The sequence below is a fragment of the Perca flavescens genome, chromosome 5, assembly GCF_004354835.1.
Source record: "Perca flavescens isolate YP-PL-M2 chromosome 5, PFLA_1.0, whole genome shotgun sequence".
NCBI lineage: Eukaryota > Metazoa > Chordata > Actinopteri > Perciformes > Percidae > Perca > Perca flavescens.
Genome location: NC_041335.1, coordinates 17,265,817 through 17,288,896, shown reverse-complemented (window position 1 = coordinate 17,288,896; position 23,080 = coordinate 17,265,817). Strand labels below are relative to the sequence as shown.

The 23,080-nt window shown below is 46.5% G+C and overlaps 1 protein-coding gene across 1 annotated transcript in view; it reads right to left on the bottom strand.

Annotated features, from left to right (window-relative positions):
• Positions 1 to 23,080, bottom strand: part of fam222aa (family with sequence similarity 222 member Aa) — a 47,165-nt gene that overhangs the window by 2,881 nt on the left and 21,204 nt on the right. The window contains exon 2 of the mRNA XM_028578686.1: positions 19,034 to 19,176. Coding sequence (XP_028434487.1) covers positions 19,034 to 19,130 — 97 coding nt within the window. The 5' untranslated portion in view covers positions 19,131 to 19,176. The remainder of the gene's footprint in view (positions 1 to 19,033; positions 19,177 to 23,080) is intronic.

The window sequence follows — 23,080 nt, the reverse complement described above, 5'->3', positions numbered from 1 at the left end:
AACAGAGTTTGCAAATAGTAAATCAGGACTGACATTCATTTATGTTCCATCACTCCCCTCCTTCATTTGAGCTTTCTTTCCATCTCATTTTCACACCCTCCTGTGGAGGTTCATCCCTAGGCAAATGGATCTTTTTTAAAAACTCATTCTGTCAAAGCCTGGTACCTTAGGCGCTGTTAAATCAGTGCATTGTGAAATTAATTCGGACCCTTTTTATCATTGAATTGGGTTAGCCTTGGATACCAGTCAAGCACGGACGAAGGAGAGGGGATAAAAACTTCTTTAATTGCAGGGTCCACATTTGAGATTTAAAAGTGGTATCACTTAATGGGTCTTACCCTTGGCCACAGAATTTCAACATTTTTTACTACAGGTGTACGTGGAGAGGCCCTCACAAAAAAACATCTACGAGGAATTACAAGCCTGGTTAAGGTGAACTACATCAGACCAGAGCCAAGTCAAGAATGCTACCATGTTGCTATCTGCAAACTTTGTCAAGGATAAAACTGGAAATTGGTTTGAAGATGAGCATATGCTGAAAAGCATTTAAAAAGATGGAAACACATCATTGTTGATATTCAATAAATCAAACATAAGACATGCCAATGGTTTGCACTTCTGTGACTATGAAATATTTCAATGATGAACACAGAGTAGCAAAAGGTTTGCTTTTGTGTTCATGTAATAGAGATGTTGTATGTTATTGCATGTATTTATTTTACATTTATAGAATTAATACATACACAGACAAAATACAGGTAAAAATACGTTGCTATAGATGCACATGTAAATGCTGTGTATTTTGCCATATGAAACCAATCCAAACTCAAAATTCAATTCTGCTGTAAACACGGCAAGTAAGACTAGCTATGGACCTCGCTCAATGAGCCAAGGCTTGGCCATTGTGAATTGAGGTGGCAAACAGGAAAATGGCAATTTCTAAAAACCCCACCATGTGTCATTGTTTGGGGGCTGGGCATGGAGGTGAGAGGACGCAGTGAGATTGGATTTAAACGACATTATTCAGGCAATTTCATGGCTACTTAGCTCAGTGTAACAAAAAGGGTGGGGGGGTTGGAAAAAGAACTCAATTTACAAGCAATATATCAGCTGCCACAAATGACTTGCAACCCCTTCAAAAATGACATTTTTATGCAAAAGTTAACAAAACGCACAAAAATTAACTGCCATAACTGTGCCGTCAGCAAATGTCCTGGCGACCTAAGGAGTCTGCAGGGTGCAGGCTATGACTAGGACTCACTCCATTTCCTCTCCGATTGCAAAATCATTTTAAAGAGACTCCACAGCCAAGTAGTCACAATTCTCATTTCTTTACTCCCATTACAGATAGCATGGGGAGTTCATTTCAACAACCCTATGGGTCTCCAACTGTGAAAATGATTAAATCTACAAGATCCATATCATAAAAGAAATAAATTGGGAATTTAACAGCAGAGTGGAGAGACTGTGAATATCCCAAGCCAAATTAAGTGCCTATTCCAGTCAGTTTGGTTCATCCTGCAGACAGCATGCTTTCTAAATCAGAAACACTCTACTTCAAATTAGAATTTAGATTTGTAAAAATTTCCTGGATTTAATGACTAAGTTTTAATCAGAGTGAGGGAACCTGGTGCCATCCTAATGGGCAAGGCTGAGTGTGCCAGACCAGCCTATCTAAGATCTTACCATCCTTACTGAGGCAAAGCTCTGCTTCCTTGGTGACGGCAGTGCCATTTGCTTTGATGTTCTGACTTGCAGTGGAAAACTGACAGAAGACTTGTTTCATTTGCTCAGAAGATAAAAAAAACATGCTCATTTCAAAGCACATTGCTGGTCCACATGCAAATGGAATGGCAGCATTTTTTTTCTGATGTTCTTTACATGAGGGCAAAAAAAGACCTTTGATCATCACATGGTCTAAATGAGGAAAAATACTTGTCTTTCAGGCATATCAAGGGCCTGTGCCCTGCCGTCCCTACAAGCCCCCAGCTGCAATATGCCCATCATTCCACCTAATTACTGCCACATGAGGGGAAAAAAAACTATAAAATCAGCCAGGAAATTCATTAAAGGGTGGCTAATTCTATTCCTTCTCACTGACTGAGTCCATATTTTCCATGCCTGAGCCTGCATTTTCTTCTGAGAGAGACGAGAAAGCCTTCTCCCTCCGTCCTTTCCCAGCTTGGCCCTTGTTTGTCAATAGGCAGAGCCTTTGGCACACCAACCTGGCATCAAAGGGTTTCACACTTCACAGGCCACAGGGATTAGAGGCCTTTCAGGCCTACAAAACCCATCTCAGCTCCACAAAGGCTTCCGGTTATTAGAACCCACAGGCATAAAGGAAGAAGAGGAGGAGGAGGCAAATGAGCATCTGGATGCTTCTGATTCCAGCTTCCTCAATAAAAAGTTCCATGGTATACATTTTATAGCAAAGTTAATTACAGTTAGTATGGCCAGAAACTGGGGTGTAATTTCACTCTCATACATATACTATTATACACTCTGTGTCTTTGATGTGCAGGGTCTCCACATCTCTCTCCTCCAGAGCAGTAAGTCTATACATGTGAGTGAGGACATGGAGGTTAAAGGAGAGTCTCTTTTTAGGCTGGCACTCTGTGACTTATTGGTTTAGGCTGCAGTAGATCATAGCTATGAGCAGCAGCATACAGATGGTGTTGGCTGATAAACACCCTCTGAGGCAGCCAGCACTGCCTCCGTTGTGTGAGCCCTCACCTCCTCATAAGGTAGGGGGTTTCCTGCACCTGTGCACACTCTCCAGTGTGGCCGTGCATGCAAAAACAATGCATGAAAATAGAAAAACACACACACACACACACACACACACACACACACACACACACACTTGCATCTGCAGTTGTGTGTCTCATTTGCCATCAGTGGAGCATGTTGTTATCCTCTGCTCAGCTCTCTCTCATGAAATGTAGGGCAGGGACAACAACAGGTGCCTGTGCGGGCGACAGCCTGCAATGCCTCCTGGGCTAAATGCCTTACACTCGCTTCATTTCGACATGCGACAGCCTTGTAAGGATTAATTATTTCCCTGGGGATGTAAGAATATGGTTTTTCCCTTCCTGTGAGCAGGAGGCTATGTGCGCTCACAAGCACATGAAACAGCTTATATTAAATGAACAGGGAAACCTGGGCTAGCACTGCTTTAACAATAAGCAAGAAAAAAAGTTTTGCATGAAAGGAATGTAAACAAACCAAGCATATGATTGAACTGCATTGCAGATGAGATAAAAGCTCAGGCAAACACATGCATTAGTTCTGAGAGATCAGGCGCCAGGGAGCGGAGATGGCAGGGAGGCAATTAATGGGCTGACCTTCGTCCTTAATCACCCAGTGCCTGGCACACAATGCCCATGTGTCAGAGCAGCACATCTCTAAATGCCACCCCTCATTAGCACCATGCACGTAGTGAGAGAGGCTATCTGTGCAGCGTTACACTCTCCAGCGGTCAGACAGTGATAGCAAGGCTGCGATAGGATAACATGGCAGCCCAGTGCCGGACTGAGCTGCAGTAGACCATGATATGATCTAGAAATCCCATTTCACTTGGAGGATGGGCACTCTCCTTTCTCTCTATTTTTGATTGGCATGAAACTCCCCATGCGCAACGTCCTTGGTGTACCCATTGCTGTTACTGTGATTGCATGTGTGCTTATGTGTATGCACGTGTGTGTGTGTGTGTGTGTGTGTGTGTGTGTGTGTGCGCGCGCGCGCGTTTGGTAAAAGGGGTACCCAATTCTGAACACTCAATTAACACTCCTTTAATTAGCAAGCAGTACATTTTGAATTCTGATGAACTAATTTTCTCGGTGTGAGGGGGGAGGGCTGTTAAAGATGAGGTCCACTGGGTACAAAACAGCAATAAAGAGGGAACTGGTTAGATTAGACTGTAAAAAATCCATTAAATTCTGTGCACTTCTTCCAAGTGAGAGGTCAAATTGTGTTGATCACAAGAAGCAAAGGCAGACAGAAAGAATATGAGAGCAGGGAGTTAGATGAGGTGGAAAGGGGAGGGGGGTCAGCAGGGGAGTGGAGAAAAAGGGAGAGGAGATAGGGAGTCAGAGGCTGTGCGAGAGTGCAGCACCAAATCCAGAGGACCATGAGAATGCTTTGCATTTTAATTAGAGGTTTAAATGAATAAGCTGAGTGAAAAGTCTGAGAGAACCGCCTGAAATGCCCTTGCTCCCATTTATTAGGGTTCCAAGTGTTCTAAAATTACAAGCAGGTTGGAGAAGTTTCTTCTTATTAGTGGAGAAAACGCTCCAACACATCAAAAAGCTCTCGCTGTTTCCTCACTCACTCCTGCATGCCCGTATCCCTACTTACTGCATATTTTGATCCCCTCTGACCATGTACATTGGTGAGCAGTGGGGAAAAAAGTGCTTGTTTAAATGAAGGGAGAGAGCCGTTTGGTTGAACTGCAATTAAGTTTTCACAGAACGAGTGCAAAGTACACATAACTTAACATAAACATAAACAGAGCCGTCTGTGATGAGGTTAGGCCAAGCAACAGGAGCAGAGACGAAAGAAAACATGGGGTCAGCCTCAGTCCAACATCAACCAAGTTCACTGGGAGCCATTTCCCCCTGAGAGGGAGAGTTTAATGTGTGTGAAGCCAGAGGTGACATTAGCTGCTGTGCTCATCATAGGTCCCTTCAATCTACATGCAGCATGCCGTGGGGTAATTGCATGCAACAAATGATCCTCACAGGATTCAAATTGGGGATTTCTCAAATATGTTGTACACGTTTTAGCCCACTAGGCCAGCAGGTTGCCCCTTTTATTCACATTCCACCACTAATGGACACTTTTCCCTTAACCTCATTGTAAATTATTCAAATATAATAATAATTCATGGCTAAAACAGACTTCACCCCTCAGCTTGGAAAAATGTCTGACCTGTCAAATGTGTTGCAGCCTAGAAAGGGCAGATTCGACAGCATTGTTCCATGGAGGAACCCTTGACCTAAGTCTATTGTTTAGTTCTTAGCAGATAGGATCATGGTCTATGACATCCTCTCCCCACCTCCGTTAGCCTGCTGTAAAAGGATGGGCAGGCGGGGGGGAATCCAGAAGCAGCTTTGCGTCCTGAACAATACCTGCCTTGTGCTAATGGAGGTGTCATCTGGCACAGGGCTGATTAGTCAGCGATTACAGCCAGGCCTCAATTGCCGTGACAACTGCTGCAAACACAATGGGCCCTGATAGAGCCAGCTGTTTGGTCCTCTGCAATTAACCCTGCATCCCACTCGTCTCCGGCAGTGCGCTGCCTCTAATTGACTATCGGGCACACAAAGCAGGGGCTGTCGGCCAGACCCCCTGGACCTAGCCCCCCACCCCTCTGCCGAGGTAGAGATGATAATAATAGAGGCGTCCTGTGGACTCGGCCATCAGTCAATCAAAGCCTCAGTGCCCCACAGGAGCTTCCTGGGGAGAGAGGGAGCAGAGAAAGCACGTGTATGAGCCAGTGATGAACAGGGTACAGCAGCGTTGCAGGGGGGCAGACATGTTGAATATGCCCTCAGCCGGGGTACTAATCAATTCAAGTGCAAGTGAAGGGAAAGGGAACCCTGCTGCTTGCTTGATATCAGAAAAGCCATTTTTAGGAACACTCATCTCCCTCTGTTCATCTCAAGGTTGATTTTCTTGTGCAACAACACAGCGAGAGGAAAAATCAAGGCAATTATTTGTCAGGTCTTTGCTATCTATAATTGCAAAGATAAAAATCAAACTACAATGATTTCTCAGAGGATAGAGCTGTCTGAATTCACAGCTGCTTGTGTCATCATAATCATTAAACAACTGCATGTTGTCTTCACCAAACTCCTCTGTGTCGCCTCTAAATTCTTTACATTTATTTTAAAATTTTGCTTCTCCGTGAACCATCACCTTATCGTGGTGGAGAGGTTTGTGTGTCTCTGTGAACCTGAGGGCTGTGTTGTCTGGAGCTTTGTGCTCCTGGTAGGGTCTCCCAAGGCAAAGTGGTCTCAGGTGAGGGGCCAGACAAAGAATGGTTCAAAAACCCCAATGAAGAAGCAAGGTAGAGATGGAGTGACCCTGCCCGGAGGAAGCCCGGGGCCCCGCCTGGAGCCAGGCCCAGGCGGGCGGGGCTCGTCGCGAGCGCCTGGTGGCGGGTTTGCCACGGAGCCCGGCCGGGCACAGCCCGAACAAGCTACGTGGCTCCCATCTCTCCAGCCCATGGGCCCACCACCTGTGGGAGGAACCGTTGGGGTCGGGTGCGATGCCACATGGGTGGCAGTGAAGGTCAGGGGCCTCGACGGACCAGACCCGGGCGGCAGACGCTGGCTCTGGTGACGTGGAACGTCACCTCTCTGTGGGGGAAGGAGCCGAACTGGTGCGGGAGGTGGAGCGCTACCGGTTAGATCTGGTGGGGCTTACCTCTCGCACAGTCTTGGTTCTGGAACCATACTCCTGGATAGGGGTTGGACTCTTTTCTTCTCCGGAGTTGCCCAGGGTGTGAGGCGCCGGGCGGGTGTGGGGATACTCACAAGCCCCGGCTGAGCGCGCTGTGTTGGAGTTTACCCCGTGGACGGAGGGTCGCCTCCCCACGCCTGCGGGTTGTGGGGAAAACTCTGACTGTTGTTTGTGCATATGCACCAAACAGGAGTTCGGAGTATTCGGCCTTCTTGGAGACCTTGACTGGAGTCCTGCATGGGGCTCCAGTGGGGACTCCATTGTTCTGCTGGGGGGGACTTCAACGCACACGTGGGCAATGATGGAGACACCTGGAGAGGCGTGATTGGGAGGAACGGCCTCCCTGATCTAAACCAGAGTGGTTGTTTGTTGTTGGACTTCTGTGCTAGTCATGGATTGTCTATAACGAACACCATGTTCGAACATAGGGATGCTCATAAGTGTACCTGGTACCAGAGCACCCTAGGCCGAAGGTCAATGATCGATTTCATAATCGTTTCATCTGATCTGAGGCCGTATGTTTTGGACACTTTCGGGTGAAGAGAGGGGCAGAGCTGTCAACCGATCACCATCTGGTGGTGAGTTGGGTCAGGGGGTGGGGAAGACTCTGGACAGACCTGGTAAGCCCAAACGTGTAGTGCGGGTAAATTGGGAACGCGTCTGGAGGAGGCCCCTGTCCGACAGACTTTCAACTCACACCTCCGGGCGGAGCTTTTCGTGCATCCCTGTGGAGGCTGGGGGCATTGAACCCGAGTGGACAATGTTCAAAGTTTCCATTGCTGAAGCTGCGGCGAGGAGCTGTGGTCTTAGGATCTTAGGTGCCTCAAGGGGCGGTAACCCACGAACACCGTGGTGGACACCAGTGGTCAGGGAAGCCGTCCGACTGAAGAAGGAGTCCTTCCGGGATATGTTATCTCGGAGGACTCCGGAGGCAGTTGCAGGGTACCGAAGGGGCCCGAAGGGCTGCAGCCTCTGCCGTGAAAGAGGCAAAGCAGCGGGTGTGGGAGAAGTTTGGAGAAGACATGGAGAAGGACTTTCGGTCGGCACCAAAGTGTTTCTGGAAAACTGTTCGCCACCTCAGGAGGGGGAAGGGGAACCATCCAAGCTGTGTACAGTAAGGATGGGACACTGTTGACCTCCACTGAGGAGGTAATAGGGCGGTGGAGGGAGCACTTTGAGGAACTCCTGAATCCGACTAATCGCCCTCTATGTTAGAGGCAGAGCTGGAGGATAACGGGGATTGTCGCCGATTTCCCAGGCGGAAGTCACTGATGTAGTCAAACAACTACACAGTGGCAAAGCCCGGGGATTGATGAGATCCGTCCAGAAATGCTCAAGGCTCTGGGTGTGGAGGGGTTGTCCTGGTTGACACGCCTCTTCAACATTGCGTGGAAGTCTGGGACGGTGCCAAAGGAGTGGCAGACTGGGGTGGTGGTTCCTCTTTTTAAAAAGGGGGACCAGAGGGTGTGTGCCAATTATAGGGGTATCACACTTCTCAGCCTCCCTGGTAAAGTCTACTCCAAGGTGCTGGAAAGGAGGGTTCGGCCGATAGTCGAACCTCGGGTTGAGGAGGAACAATGCGGATTCCGTCCTGGTCGTGGAACAACGGACCAGCTCTTCACTCTCGCAAGGATCCTGGAGGGAGCCTGGGAGTATGCCCAACCGGTCTACATGTGTTTTGTGGATTTGGAGAAGGCGTATGACCGGGTCCCCCGGGAGATACTGTGGGAGGTGCTGCGGGAGTATGGGGTGAGGGGGTCTCTACTCAGGGCCATCCAATCTCTGTATGACCAAAGTGAGAGCTGTGTCCGGGTTCTCGGTAGTAAGTCGGACTCGTTTCAGGTGAGGGTTGGCCTCCGCCAGGGCTGCGCTTTGTCACCAATCCTGTTTGTAATATTTATGGACAGGATATCGAGGCGTAGTCGGGTGGGGAGGGGTTGCAGTTTGGTGGGCTGGGGATCTCATCGCTGCTCTTTGCAGATGATGTGGTCCTGATGGCATCATCGGCCTGCGACCTTCAGCACTCACTGGATCGGTTCGCAACCGAGTGTGAAGCGGTTGGGATGAGGATCAGCACCTCTAAATCGGAGGCCATGGTTCTCAGCAGGAAACCGATGGAATGCCTTCTCCAGGTAGGGAATGAGTCCTTACCCCAAGTGAAGGAGTTCAAGTACCTTGGGGTTTTGTTCGCGAGTGAGGGGACAATGGAGCGGGAGATTGGTCGGAGAATCGGGCGCAGCGGGTGCGGTATTGCATTCCATCTATCGCACCGCCAGGACGAAAAGAGAGCTGAGCCAGAAGGCAAAGCTCTCGATCTACCGGGTCAGTTTTCGTTCCTACCCTCACCTATGGGCATGAAGGCTGGGTCATGACCGAAAGAACGAGATCCAGGGTACAAGCGGCCGAAATGGGTTTCCTCAGGAGGGTGGCTGGCGTCTCCCTTAGAGATAGGGTGAGAAGCTCAGTCATCCGTGAGGAGCTCGGAGAGAGCCGCTGCTCCTTTGCGTCGAAAGGAGCCAGTTGAGGTGGTTCGGGCATCTGGTAAGGATGCCCCTGGGCGCCTCCCTAGGGAGGTGTTCCAGGCACGCCCAGCTGGGAGGAGGCCTCGGGGAAGACCCAGGACTAGGTGGAGGGATTATATCTCCAACCTGGCCTGGGAACGCCTCGGGATCCCCCAGTCGGAGCTGGTTAATGTTGCTCGGGAAAGGGAAGTTTGGGGTCCCCTGCTGGAGCTGCTCCCCCCGCGACCCGACACCGGATAAGCGGACGAAGATGGATGGATGGATGGATGGATGGCGAAGTGAACAACCCGTATATTTTACAGTCACATAGTGTTATGTTTAAATCAAATGTCAGACACTAAATAACAGGAAAATAATGTAATCGAATGAATCACTATATAAATAAAATCAGTAGTTGGACAACATTTTTCAACAAGCGGTGCCATGCTGTTATCACATATTGGGCTTTTAACCTGCCAACATGTTTCACGAATAGCAAAGAGGATAATGAGAATGTTAAAGCAATCTGCACACTGATCCTTCCAGGCACACAAGCATGGCACAATGTCAAAAATGGATTTATTCATTAAAAGAGATTAGAAAAAACTTGGACAAAACTCCCAAATCTAATCTTTCATTTCATTAAAACCAATCTCATCTCAGATTTAATCTGTTTAACCTATTTCCTGCACAAGCAGATGGAAGAAATACCAAATTGAGAGCCTAATTTGGGCTTCCTCCTCACACAGACTGCAGCATGAGGTCATTTAGTTAGCCTGCAGTGAGGCAGTCCACGTGTGTAGTTAATACAGTACACAGGTACAGATAACACTAGGAAGGAGCAGAGGAAAAACAAGATCCGTTTTCCCTTTCTGCACGTGTTTGCCTATCAATATAATTGCTCTTTTACAGTTTCACATATATGTATAACGTGATGGTGGACAATGTGTCCGATCAAAACAACTAATTAGGTTTCTGTTATAAAGGCTTCCTCCCAAGAAATGTGAAATATTATACCACCAGGACACTGTTGTGTTTTAATTTTCTTGTTAGAATTTATCTCTAAAGCCAGATGTTCCTGAATCAGCCATGAAAATGAATTAGCTGGTTTGATGTGGCAACCTCATGCTCCTTCCAGACAGACCTGGCTTTTATGAGCTGTAGGGGAAATGACTGAGAATTGATTGATCCTGAAGGACTCTTCTGTACACATGGCATGGCAGACACACCCACATGCACACACACACACACACACACACACACACACACACACACACACAACACACACACACACACACACACACACACAGACACCGTGCTACCAACAGCTGACCCAAACTATTTACCCTGCTGTTGATCCTTTCTCTTTAATAGCTACAAAATCGATAACAATTAATCGTCAAAATCCATTAATCTAAAGAAGCTCCATACATGTTCTTTATTTTTAGTTCTAAGTAGCAGGCAAATAAATGTGATACACAATTAAAACCAGGTTCAATTTCCCTCTATATATGTCTCTTTCTCTCTTCTTCATCCTCATTATCCCCTCTCTATATTGTGTATGTCTCTTCTCTTGCTTCATCCCCCTCTCTGTCTCTTCAGTCTCCCTCTCTGAGTAAGTGAGTTTCATCTGGGGTGCTTGCCGGGCGAAATCACCTCAGGGTGAACACTTTATTATCTGTAGTCAAAGCGTCACCACAAATACCATTCTACACACACAAGTGTCACTTTCCATTTGTCTGCACTCTGGCTGCATTAGCGGAGCCTAGCCGGCCCAGAGGCTTGTCTCAAACACGCCCGGCAGAAGAAAACTAACAGCGTGGGAAAGCACTCGTCCTGCATTCCTGCCCCATTAACACCACTGGCATCACCAGAGGAGACCTACTGCCTCTCCAAAGTATTAAAAACAGTAGCACTAACCTTTGTGACGATATCATTTGAAAAGGCAGAAAGATAAAAGATATTTAGGCAGACATCTTACAGTCTTGGCCTTTTATGTTATGTTTAACGCAAGAAGTCATAGCATGCATGAAAGTGAACTAAACTCCAAGCAGATCACTACACATTACACACACACACACACACACACACACGTTAATTGATCTAGCTGACTGTCCAGCAAAAACAACACCAGTGAGTAGTTTAAGTCCTCTTTGAGCCACAAAGGAATGCAGGCCAGCAGCAGCCATGTCAGGCCTTTTGTGACACCCGTGCACCAAACAAACACAGAAACTAGGGCAACATGTTTACCCAACACTACACACTGCACTCCATAAACAAAATGGACAAACAAAAAGAACAGGCTTCAATGACGGCCAACACAAAAAAAAGCCATTTCAATAGAAAATATCAACCCTGAACATTTCACGGAGCAGCTCACAGCCACGACCTCATTTCAGGCACGACTTTCACCAGGCTCTTTCCATTTGCAATAATTCATGGGCCTGGATGGGCAACATAATAGATTATAAATGGAAAAAAATAACTATATTCATCACAAAACTGCTCTCTGTTTAATAATCAAGTTTGGCCAAAGGGCTTAGTGGAGTGCAGTGTTCTGTTTAGATGGGGGGACCTAGCCCCCAGTTGGTTGGCTGCCTGTGATGAGCCAGCCCTCAGGCCTGCCTGGGCCACCCTCATTGTGCATACAGCATGGTCTAGAAAGTAGAGCTTTATCAGCAAATACCCCGAGTCAGCACAAGCAGCGGGGTGGTTATGCGTTGCAACTGGCACACCAGCCGATATTGTCATGTGCGATTAGGCCTGTGCTCATGGGCCTGTGAAGTTATTCCTATGGCATCTAAAAAGTCAACCTCCCCTCCCCCCTGACTGTCCTCCATTTATATCCCTGCCTCTCTGCTGCCCTCTCCTTCTCAAGGTTTTTCCATTTTCCATTCAATCCTGCCACTTCACAATGTACCCTTACTGAACCTTGTGAAAGGCTGTGCTCCAGTACAAACAGATACAGAGTTACAATACATCAACAGGTAAGACTGGTTTAATTTCCAAAATAAATCTCTGCAGCTTAATTAACTCGGCCCACAAGGGTCACCCACAAGTTAGAGCTAGTTAGTGCACAAAAAAAGCAGCCGGAGCCAGTTGTTTTGTCTCGGTACATCTTTCCAGATGACAATGCTGATAAAGAGGAACAGAAGCCGGCTCACGGAAGAAAGAAATTCAAAGTGTGAAGCAAAGGAAGAAGAACTAGAGATTAAACCATTCAGTGATGAGGCAGAGAGCAGCGCAGGGCACAGAGCCAAGAAAGAAATACAACAAGCTAAAATCCTGACCTGAAAGATTTATGTCAAGCCTTCCCTATCCTGTTTTTAAGAGAATATGCCACACTGTGACACTATTTTCTCAAAGGGCTACATGTTCAGCCAAGAGCAAGCAGCATTCACAGTGATGCACAAACTCAAATGGACACAGCAACAACACAAACACGCACACACACAGGTTTGGAGTATGGGACCCCAGAGGTAGAGATTGTAAGAGCATACACAGATAAGCAAAGGAACCAGTGCAGAGAGCGGAGAAGGAAGAAAAAAGGGAGAGAGTGGGAGTGAGAGGGAGAGATGAGGGGAGGCTGGAGGCGCCTGGGCAGGCCTGTCAGACTGGAGGAAGTGCTGGTGCGCAGGCCTGCAGGTAAATGGAAGAAGAAAGGCGCCTGCAGGCTGCCTGAGGCAAGCCTGGGCCCTTCTGTTCTATCATTTAGGAGACAAGTCCTCCACTGATTCCCAATTAATATTTAACACTGCACAGACAACAAGGCACTCGGCTGCAGTACACATGGAGAGGAGAGGAGAGGAGAGGAGAGGAGAGGAGAGGAGAGAGGGTACATTTTCAACAAAAAAGAAAAAAGATTTCAAAAGATATAATGTCAAGAGAGTTGTGAAGGCAGAGATTTAACAGAAGCTATATGTTGTATTTTAAGTCTTGCGGTTTCTTAATTGATATTCTTTAATTTTATCCATCTAATGGACTGAGGTGAAACATAAAAACAGACATAGCTTTAATCACTTCATTAAGTAATACTTTTGCTTTCATGTAACCTAGGTAGGTTGATAACATTTTTAGTGCCTAGCAACATCAGAAATCTAAAAGCAACTTTATGAAGTAGACACTTTGGAAATCTGCTCAAAGGCCTAAAGGTCCAGTGGAAATCAGAGGTCAGCAAAGACACGCCCTGCCTCTGAACCTATAACCAAACAAATGTGATTCAGCATTTCTCAAATCTAAAATGATGATGCAGCCAATGCATGAGAAGATGGCCTTCATGAGAATGAACCCAACAAGCAAACCACAGAAAAAATGGTAAAATGTCCCACAGGAGCATTGATTTCAACATTGTGCTGTGGTCAGTTTGCAGTCGCATGCTTTCTCCGCAAAACCCTATACACTATTAGAGTGTAGTGAAAAACCACAGCCAGGGATGGTATTAAAATTTGGTGCAAGTTCACAACTGGTTGGGACCAAAACACCAAACTCTACTGCTGTTGGCTCTGTAGTTTTAATTTTGTTCACACAACACTTTTCCCAGCGTAATGGCACTCTTTACAGGTGACCCCTAGCAACAACATACTGATTAATATTCACCTTCTGTGAATTTCAATCATGGCCGAGAGCTTAGAATGTGTGGGCCAATTAACTAAATTGAAATTAACAGATACAGCTATGGTTTATCTAACAATAAACTGTGTGCGAGGGTGTAACCCAGTGACACAAAGTACAATGTTGCTGAATGAGGACTTTTTTTGAATACTTATCAAACAACATAACAACATTATACAATATTTATTTAGCAGACATATAGATATAATGAAATTGTGACTCATACTTTTAAATGTGCTGTAATTTCTTCACAATTTGGATGGAGTGACTGGACAGAAATAGAGTAAAGGCTGGAAATCTAGTTAAAAAGGTAATAAAACCTTTCTTCCTTACTTACACACTTTGTAAGTCCAAATCTTGGCCCGAAACTACATTTTTATTTTGAGTTTTCTATCGAACAGACCACTCCAAAACACTAAGAGCATGACAGGAGCGTGCGACACCTCCTGAACACCTCTCATGGTCAGTCTGTGGTGGGCTCAGCACTGAGATGGCACAAGCTGTGTGTAATTTCCTGTGGGACAGCAAGGGACTGCGAACACTCTCTGTACACTCGCTCACATCCCCCCAACCCACCCCCACTCTCTGGCAGGCAAAGACAGAGGGTGTCAAAGCCTTGCACCTGGGATGCCCAAATGCCAGCTCGAAGGCTTTGGAACCAGGAACCTGTTTTTCAACCCAAGTCCCGCTGTGACAAAACTAAAGCAGAGCCCCTCTTCCTCAAGCTCACCTCCCAAGGCAATAAGATTGCTTCGCCCCCTGTGTTCACAGCAGAAGGCAGAGGGCAGAGAGGGAAGGCATGGCACCGTGGGATGCCACCAGGCGGAAATGATCCTCTGTGTGCCAGCGCTGAGATGCCAAAATGACAGAAAAGCCAGTAGTATGCATGAGGTAAGTAGTACTAGTACAGCCAATATCACAGGGCTGTCCCTCAGAAATAAAGTGAAACCTGATGAATGATGATGATGAGTGAATACTCTGGATTTTGCAATATAGCAATGTGATGAAGGTGTGAACGACATATTTCATGTGGCTATGAAAACCCAGTGATCCCCAAAATGAGATTGCATAAGTAGGCACCCAGGAGGAGGCAGGCCATGGATAGCTGTCAATCACCTTTCACTATGAAAAATACCTCATGACCTCTGCTTCCCTGCTGCAGACTGTGGAATAATGACAGTCTCTGTGGGCACTCTGCGGAATTCCAAATGGGAGTTAGGAACGAGGTAGTTCAATCAGTGGGAAAAGGTCAAGTGCATGCATAATCTCTCTCCTTCCCCCGTCTCCATTCGTTTTCCCCAAGTTCCACTTTATGCCCTCCACCTCCAGGGTACTGAGGCAATCAGGGGAAAGGTTGTTATTTCTGCTGCTGCTCGTGACCACATTTAAATATTCAACAGAAAACGCTGCCCACGTTTTTTTCTTTCCTCCCCTACCTAACAGCCGTTGGAAAATCATGCTGCAATTTGATACAGCCAGCTAATTCTCCTGTTATGTCTCACACTGCCTCAGACAACAGTGGAAGAGAGGTGGCTGGAGGTCATTACCTGAGCATATTCCCTCTCACTAGCTTAAGAAAGGGAAGCTGCTAGAAGCAAAGCAAACTAATGGCTCTGGCAGCTCCGCCTGCAGAGGCACAGGGCTATTAGGAAAACTACAATCCCCAGGTGAAACCCCATGTCATGTCCCGAGGCGGTGTGTGACATGGCGAGGTTGTCTCTGTCGATCAAGCCAAAAAAGGGCTGAACCTGGCCTGACATGGCATGAACCTGGGATATCAGGCCTTCTGGGAACTTCTCATCTCCACCCGGATGATTGGCACCTCAGGCCTCCTGGGTGGTGTCACAGAAAATTACGGCTTCAGGTGTGCTTGTGTGTATGTGTATGTGTGTACATGTGTGCACTCCTCTGTTACAAAAAGACACATTCTGAACCTCACAACAGTTGGTTGGAGACAGACTGGTTTTCTGACTTGTTTTCACCGCAGATGCATTCATCATGATGTGAAATAGTTTATCTTAATTAGGGTTACATAAATCATTGCAATGCAACCAAAAGTATGCTGAATCACTGTGTGTGTGTGTGTGTGTGTGTGTGTGTGTGTGTGTGTGTGTGTGTGTGTGTGTGTGTGTGTGTGTGTGTGGATTGCAGCCAGGCCCTGCTGGGGTTAGAGACACAAGGGAACACCCAGGTTTAGCCCAAAGTCTGATCCAATCACAGGACAAATATGGGAGGGGCAGCGAGCTGTGTGGTTAATGAGGGCAGAACCTGCAACGGGCCAGGATAAAGAGCACAAACATGCACACAAAATGTGACAATGACAATCTCGTTAAATGTCATGCCTGGCTCAAATATAACCACTAAGTAATGAATAAACAAATGAAAACCTGCTGAAATCTGAAAATATATAATTTTGGAATAGAGCAAGGCAGAAATATCCCCATCAACCAGTCAAGTAAGGGATTCTGGACCTGTTATACTTTAGCTGACATGTGGCAAAGTAATTGCTGTCTGGGCCAGAGAGGAGACAGAGTAGTGGTGGGGGCTGCTGGGCCTCCTGTCCAGCCATCTCAGTGTTACTCGTCACTGGACCAGTGCACCTCCCTGTTCCCTCCAGGAGCAGTGCTGTTACGCTCACCCCTGCTCCCCAGACCTTCAGACCCACAGTGGAGGACGACGATCGAGAAGAGGGATGGGTAGCGAGGGAGGTTGCCGCTGGCCGAGGGTGGCCAAGGTCAGTGGCATTCATTGGACCCTTTCCCCTTGCGACCCTTTCTCTCTCATCTGTCTGGATGGGTGCCCTCTCTCTGGGGCACAACACGATGAGAGGCCCTGGCTCCGCTGCCGTCTCTGCCTTTCATGTCTCCATCTAGGGCAGTGGTAGAGAGACGTGGAGGGGAGGACAGAGGAGGGGGCAAGCTACAAATGTCACCCATAAGGGGGGATTTAATTAAAAATGACAGCGGCTGGCGCTGGAGAGTTCAGCCACATATGTGCGGAATTTGGGTGCAGTGAAAGCAAGTTCCTATGATTTATAATTCAAGTAATGCTCTGCACTCCTTTTAATTCTAAAAAAAAAAAAAAAAAAAAGGCCGCCTCTGTGAGGCTAATTCAATATGATATTTTTAAGGGCAGGCGGTCCTCTCTCTCTCTCTCTCCCACTTGTCAGTCTTTCCCTTTCTCCCTCTGCCACTCCCTCCTTTCTCTCCCCTACACTCCCTGCTCTACAGTACCTTACCCAACCCCCCCGAGTCCAGACACAGAGCGGGCTGTGATAATGGAAACATCCCGCTCTCCGCCTCCCGTTTCTCCCGCTAAGCTCTGTGCGCTTGGGGGAAATTGATTGTCTGGCGAGCCGATCTGAACGCTTCCAGCTGATGGTAGAGCCAGTTAAGTCCTTTTTTATTGAGGGTATGAGGGATTTTTAATGGGAGTCGCATCAATGATCTGTGCAGCCACTCGGCATCTGCATGCAGGGGCTTTTGCTAAAACCCTCCTCGCCCTCTCATCCCAACTGCTCTGCCACCCTAGTCCTCACACACATGCACACATCTCACTACTTTTGTGTAAAGGACAGCAGATGCAAATAACACACCTCACCTCTATCTCACTGCCAGGTAATCCCCCTCCTCTGATCTCACTCACTCGGTCTCTTTGAGGGGTGTATTCTAGTATTCAGCCTCGTGTTGAGAGCCCACGTCACCATACCCACAACCCCCATTCCACGTTGGCACAAACTGGGCCACGAACAATCAATCATGGGGACCTGCTCAGCATGGTGACCTGAGTGTGTCCACTTCTGCAGCCAGAACCACTGTCTGCCTTTCTGCACCCCTTCTGGGCCTGGACGAACAATTGCCTTATTGAGGCCAAGAGCTACACAGTGGTGGAAATCCAACACTTGCTCCCCCCGCCCCCTCCAAGGACAGAAAGGAGGCTATTATGTTCAAACATCCTCATTATGAACCTCAAGTCAGTCGCTGTGGTAGTCTTTCAATCAAAGGATTTAACAGGTGGAGAAAGAGAGGGAGAGGAAGAGAGAGGGTCGGTAAGAGGGAGGGCAAAGGGAAGACTGGAGACTGTTCTTTTTCTCTATTGATTTGAGTCCTGACTCCCACTGGCTGCTCCTCAATAAAGGACCCTGAGAGGAAGTGGGCTAATCCTGTGAAATTGGAAGGAGGAAATCGATTGAGACGACTGTTGAGGACTCCCTCCATTTCCCTCCCTTCCTTTCCATGTTTACCTTCTCTGATTCTATTTTGTGCAGTTTCTCTTGTCCTCCCTTTCACTTCACCTCTCTCTGAAACCTCATTAGTGAGCACGGTTGAACCCCACTCAGCTGAAGAGCTGCCCCTTCCAAATGCACATCTATACAGCTCCATATGAAACCTCCATACAGCCTAGCAACATACAACTCCGGATCTGAGGACAGAGGCAGCACCTAGTCACCTTGTTATTTGTGACTCTCCTCTCCTCTGTAGGAGGCGAATGGAGTGTGATGTTGAGCTGAGAAATAGCTAATTGGCCATTGAGAAGCTGAGAAAAAATGCAGGCAGTGCTTTATTGCTTCGTCTTTCACTGGGCTGGTTACAGGCCTGATACAATTCCCCACTGATGAAGAAGCACAGAACCTGCCATTTCCACTAAGCCTCTCTAAGCGGAGGTAAAAACTTGTAGGTTAGTGTTCCCCTGCTGTCCTTTTAATCGGCTTGAGGTAGCTCGTAGGCCTGCCATGTAAACAAAGGCCACTAAAGACTCTTGAAGCGTTCAATAAGGAGGAAAGACCTTTCTTTCCCACATCGGAAAACATACTCTTACTGTAAAAGGCTTATCCAAAAGCTTCAACAAAATTAGGGAGAAATTCACCTTCCAGATGCCTGACTCCCATAGCTCTCTCTAATCTCAAACTGGTTAGAACTAGTTGTCTGTAACAGTTTTCAGCTCCTGCTCATCTCTGTCCCTTTACACCATTTTGTGAGTGGACAGAGGGTGGTGCTCGGGGAGCAAACAGAGCAGCTGTCATGCTTTACAGGCGGCCGGCACAGCCAGGGCCAGACACTGTAAATGTTTACAGACCCTCAGGGTCACCCAGGGCCAGTGAGGCACGTTAAACACTGTCTCTTCAGCCCTGTTGCCACGACTGCACAATCAGCACTGCTAAACAGCCCCCCTCACAATGAGTAGCCAAACAACATGGAAATCCAAGGTCTAAGTGCAGAGCGAATGAAACTGTTTAGAATTCCTCAGAGTAGCGAGGGAACTGAACACAGTGACAAACAACAGAAACCGGAAAGTCTATTTTCCTTTGCTTATTCACAGTCAGGTTTAACTACCCGTTTCTATCATTCACCATGACCGATTAAATACAAACGACAAACACAAGCCTCTCTCATTCCTTAGCTTTGAGCGAGCTGAACACCTGACCTCCAGCGCTCCCTGTCACTTTGTAAACTTACATTTCCGTCCAAGGGCTTGCGGGGGCTCCAGGGTCTTGCTGGCACACACCGGGTGCTGGGGTGGAGGGTTTTGCCTCCTCTGCAGACAGGCCAGCATGGCGAGGTGGGCACAGTACTATAGCCGGGGGAGTTCTGCGGCAAACCTGGAGCAGAAAAAGAGAAAGAGAGGAACGCTGAGTATGTTAAGCAGGATGATTCGAGGTCAAAGCTCCATTGCTGTGTCCGGTAAGCCGGCAGGAGCTGGCCCTGGGCTAGATGGTGTAGGTTTCTCACCCAGGCTTTAATTGGGAAAGCATGCCTACAGCTGCCTGCCTCTCAGCTCTGTGTGCTGAATGATAAACACACACCTGCACTGGGGCAGCACGGTTGACACGGGTTCAGAGCACAGTCCAGGCCAGTCACTCTGCGGCTTCAAACAGCACATCCACACAGCCATTCAACCGCATCTCCCGTCTATGAAACCATCCTCAAAACAAACACACAGGCACACACAGAAAGTAGCAGCACTCAGGCACATTCCTTCCAGGGCAGTGTGTACGTGGTGATTGATGGCGTTATCTATGGACAGCAAAAAAATGGTAATGCTGAGAAAACAGCAGTCTGTCTGCTACAACTTAACATGCAACAGCTCTGGGGGACTGTCAGGAAAAGCCTGGGGGACTGAGCGGTGTCTAGATGTATATGCAGGTGTGTGTTGAACCGTATGGTTCCATGTGTGTGCATGCGTGTGTGTCTGTGTGTGTGTGTGTGTGTGTGTGTGTGTGTGTGTGTGTGTGTGTGTGTGTGTGTGTGTGTGTGTGTGTGTGTGTGTGTGAAATGCGATGGGTTGGGAGGGGGAGACTGCCAACCGTACATCAGGGCTAGTGACGGCACTAATCAATCTCCCTCTAGGCCATAAATCTCTAGCTCTACACTCCCCCTTTTCCCCACAGCCACCTTCACTCATGAACAGGGAGGCAGTTGCTACTAGTTTCCTCTCAAAAAGCCCATCACAGCCCCAGTGGAAACACAGGACACAGTTATATATATATATATATATATATATATAATCCTACTTCTCCCTCACCAAGGACCCTCAACAATTGAGTAGCATTGTAGGTATCATTCATCAGCAACATACCAGTGTCACATAGCACAATGATGACTGATTACTAAGTCTTCTACTTGGATTATGTGTCAGATGAGCACAGCTAAAGCAAACCATTTAGGTCCAGAGAGCATTTTTATGTGATAAGGATCGAGATTCACTCTTCTATAGTTCACTTAACGTATATTGTTTGGTTTGAAGGAAACAATGTGCCTACTGCAGACGCCCAGTCTCACCTAAAAAGCATGGCTGTCTCTGTATAAAGCATTGCTGCCTTAATCTTAGCTCTGCATGTGTTTGAGTCTCTTGTCCAAAATGCATCGATATGAAACACTATCGTTTCCATCTGGGCCGTTCTCCTCCCATATTAAAACAAAGAACAGAGGCAAATATTTCATCTGTGCTGTCAGCGCCAGCGTCTCCTGCCATGATGCGTGGCAGATTATTGAAAAATGATTTCTCATGCGCCTGTCACAGGCTTGTCCCCTGTTATTTATTTTCTCAGTGAATCACTAAATGAACATTTAGCCACCTGCCATCAGTCCATTACTTAGTTTTATAGATTATCATTTAAAGAAAGCAATTATAATGATTACGAGATAAATTAATGACAGTCCATAAAGCGCCTGCTCCTGTTCTTTCCCATTAAAGGAATAAAGCAAAATATAGATCACCAGTGAAAAAACATCAACATATTAAACCACTAATAGAAGCATTCAATCAAACTAACCTTTACACAACATGTTCCTGCAATAGTTGGTGGTGGAAAACCCCCATTTAAAAGTAAGATGAGTTTAAAAATACATCAATACAATATATGTATGTGCAGTTTTATGAATGTTAGTGCTGAAAAGGTTTAACAGAATCAAATAATTCACACATATTCAAGAAGGTTATTTTGATTTAATAAATGTTTACTTTTCAGACCATGCTAAATCATCGACCATTAACAAAAATAACTATGATACAGTCTTTTGTTTTAGAAGATGAGTTTGACAAATTTCTTCTTGTGAGTTCTTCTTCTGAGACATTCTGCACTCACTACATGTGTTGACTTGTAAAATGTAGATAGTACCATTTAAAATATACTGGATTTTCATTAACAAGTGCATGTGTGTGGACCTTAACTGCCCTCCTTACACAGATGGTGTGTAAAGTGCTAAAGTTTTGATGAGAAATGGAGGAAGGAAGCAAGATCAACAACCACAACACAATTTACTGCCTATAATTAAGGTTAAATGCTGTTCCTGGTTTGAATAGTTAGAAAAGATTAGAAGCAGGTGTTACAGAAACAAAAACACCACCCCATGCAAAGGATTCAGTCTATCTCTAATAAAAAAGATTTTATGATAAAACATTTTTTACAAGACATTTAATCTGACCTCCGACCCTGAGGCTTTCATAACACACTTAACACTATAGGTCAAAATAATTTATTTTAAAAACGTGCCAGAAGCAGCACAAAGCAACACTTTTAGCACAAACCTGACGGTGTGAAAATGGTGTTTCACAAAAAATGCTTCTCCCTGATAAATGTAACTATATTTAATCTTTAGACTCTGAATGTATTGTTAATTATGCAGTTCACTGTTTCTCTCTGTCTCTCTCTCTCACACACACACACACACACACACACACACACACAAAACACACACATTGCAGATGGAATAGAGGGGCCACTCTATTTCTCGCCAGGTGCTTGAGCAAAAAAGGTCGCTTGCAGTGCCATTTCCTCTCGCACACAGGCAGGCCTGGCCCAGACACACTGGCACTTTGAGCTCATTACTGGCTATTCACATAATCCTTTCTCTGTGTCCTCTCTGTAAGGATACTAATTTCACAACGAACCCATCCTCACAGCCAATTTGTTAAAAGATAGTGGTTGAGAGAGAGGAAAGGGACACATGGTGTAGATTGAGACTAAAAGCTAGTCTTAACGGGGGGATACCTCCACAGTTTTTCCCTCTGAAATGAAAGACAATCGTGTAACTACCCTCCATTTTTCTCCATTTGCTGCTCACCAAATGTATTCTGAGGCATTATACTTTGCTGAAAGAGACCCACTTTTTTCAATTCAATTTCAAGAACCAATTTTCTCTTATTATTGACTTTAAGAGTGAGGCAGAAGGAGCAAGTCTTTGGCTTGTTTGTTATGTTACCCCCTTTCCCCTCATCTCCTCCTATTTAGGTTATTGTACTACTTAGCAGATGTCTATCAGAGGCAGGAAATTATCTCCAAACCAAAAACCCCTGTGACCCATCATCCAGCTGCCCTAAAAACATGCCCAGGTCATGAAGGTGCTGGTGTGAACACACGCACACGCACACGCACACGCACACGCACACGCACAGACACACACACACACACACACACACACACACACACACACACACACACACACACACTGTCCTACACGCCGCTTGAAAAACCACCTGCACTTCACTCACTCATCAAATCCACTCACAGGTCTCCTATTACACCAGTGCGGGGATATCTCAAAAGCCAGGATGTCTATCGGCTCTTTGCCGTTCTGCTATTGCTGCTGCGGGGTTTGCAATGGGGGCGGAAGATCAGTCCCATGAGATGAGCGAATAAGCTGGAATCAAGAGGCAGTGGGCTTGGCAGAGGGCTATTTCTAAGTTAAAAGGTTCTTAAACTGCAGAGGAGATCAGAGGAGATGGCACCAAACGCCCAAAGCTGTCTGCCCAGATAAGCTTCCTGCCGAGTGCGGGGTGTTACAGGGTGGTCATGGGTGAATAAACAGAATATGTGTGTGTTTTGAGCTAAACATGTCAGGTGAAAGACAGAGTGAAGCAGTTGATACTGGGTATTAAAAGCTCAACATGTTTTTGTATAGGCTCAAATGTGTCTGAGTATCAAAAACTGTACCAAATGATGGCATTTAATGTTTGGTCAAAGTCATTGTTTGCTTTTGATCAGATGGTTCCTGTATGCAAAG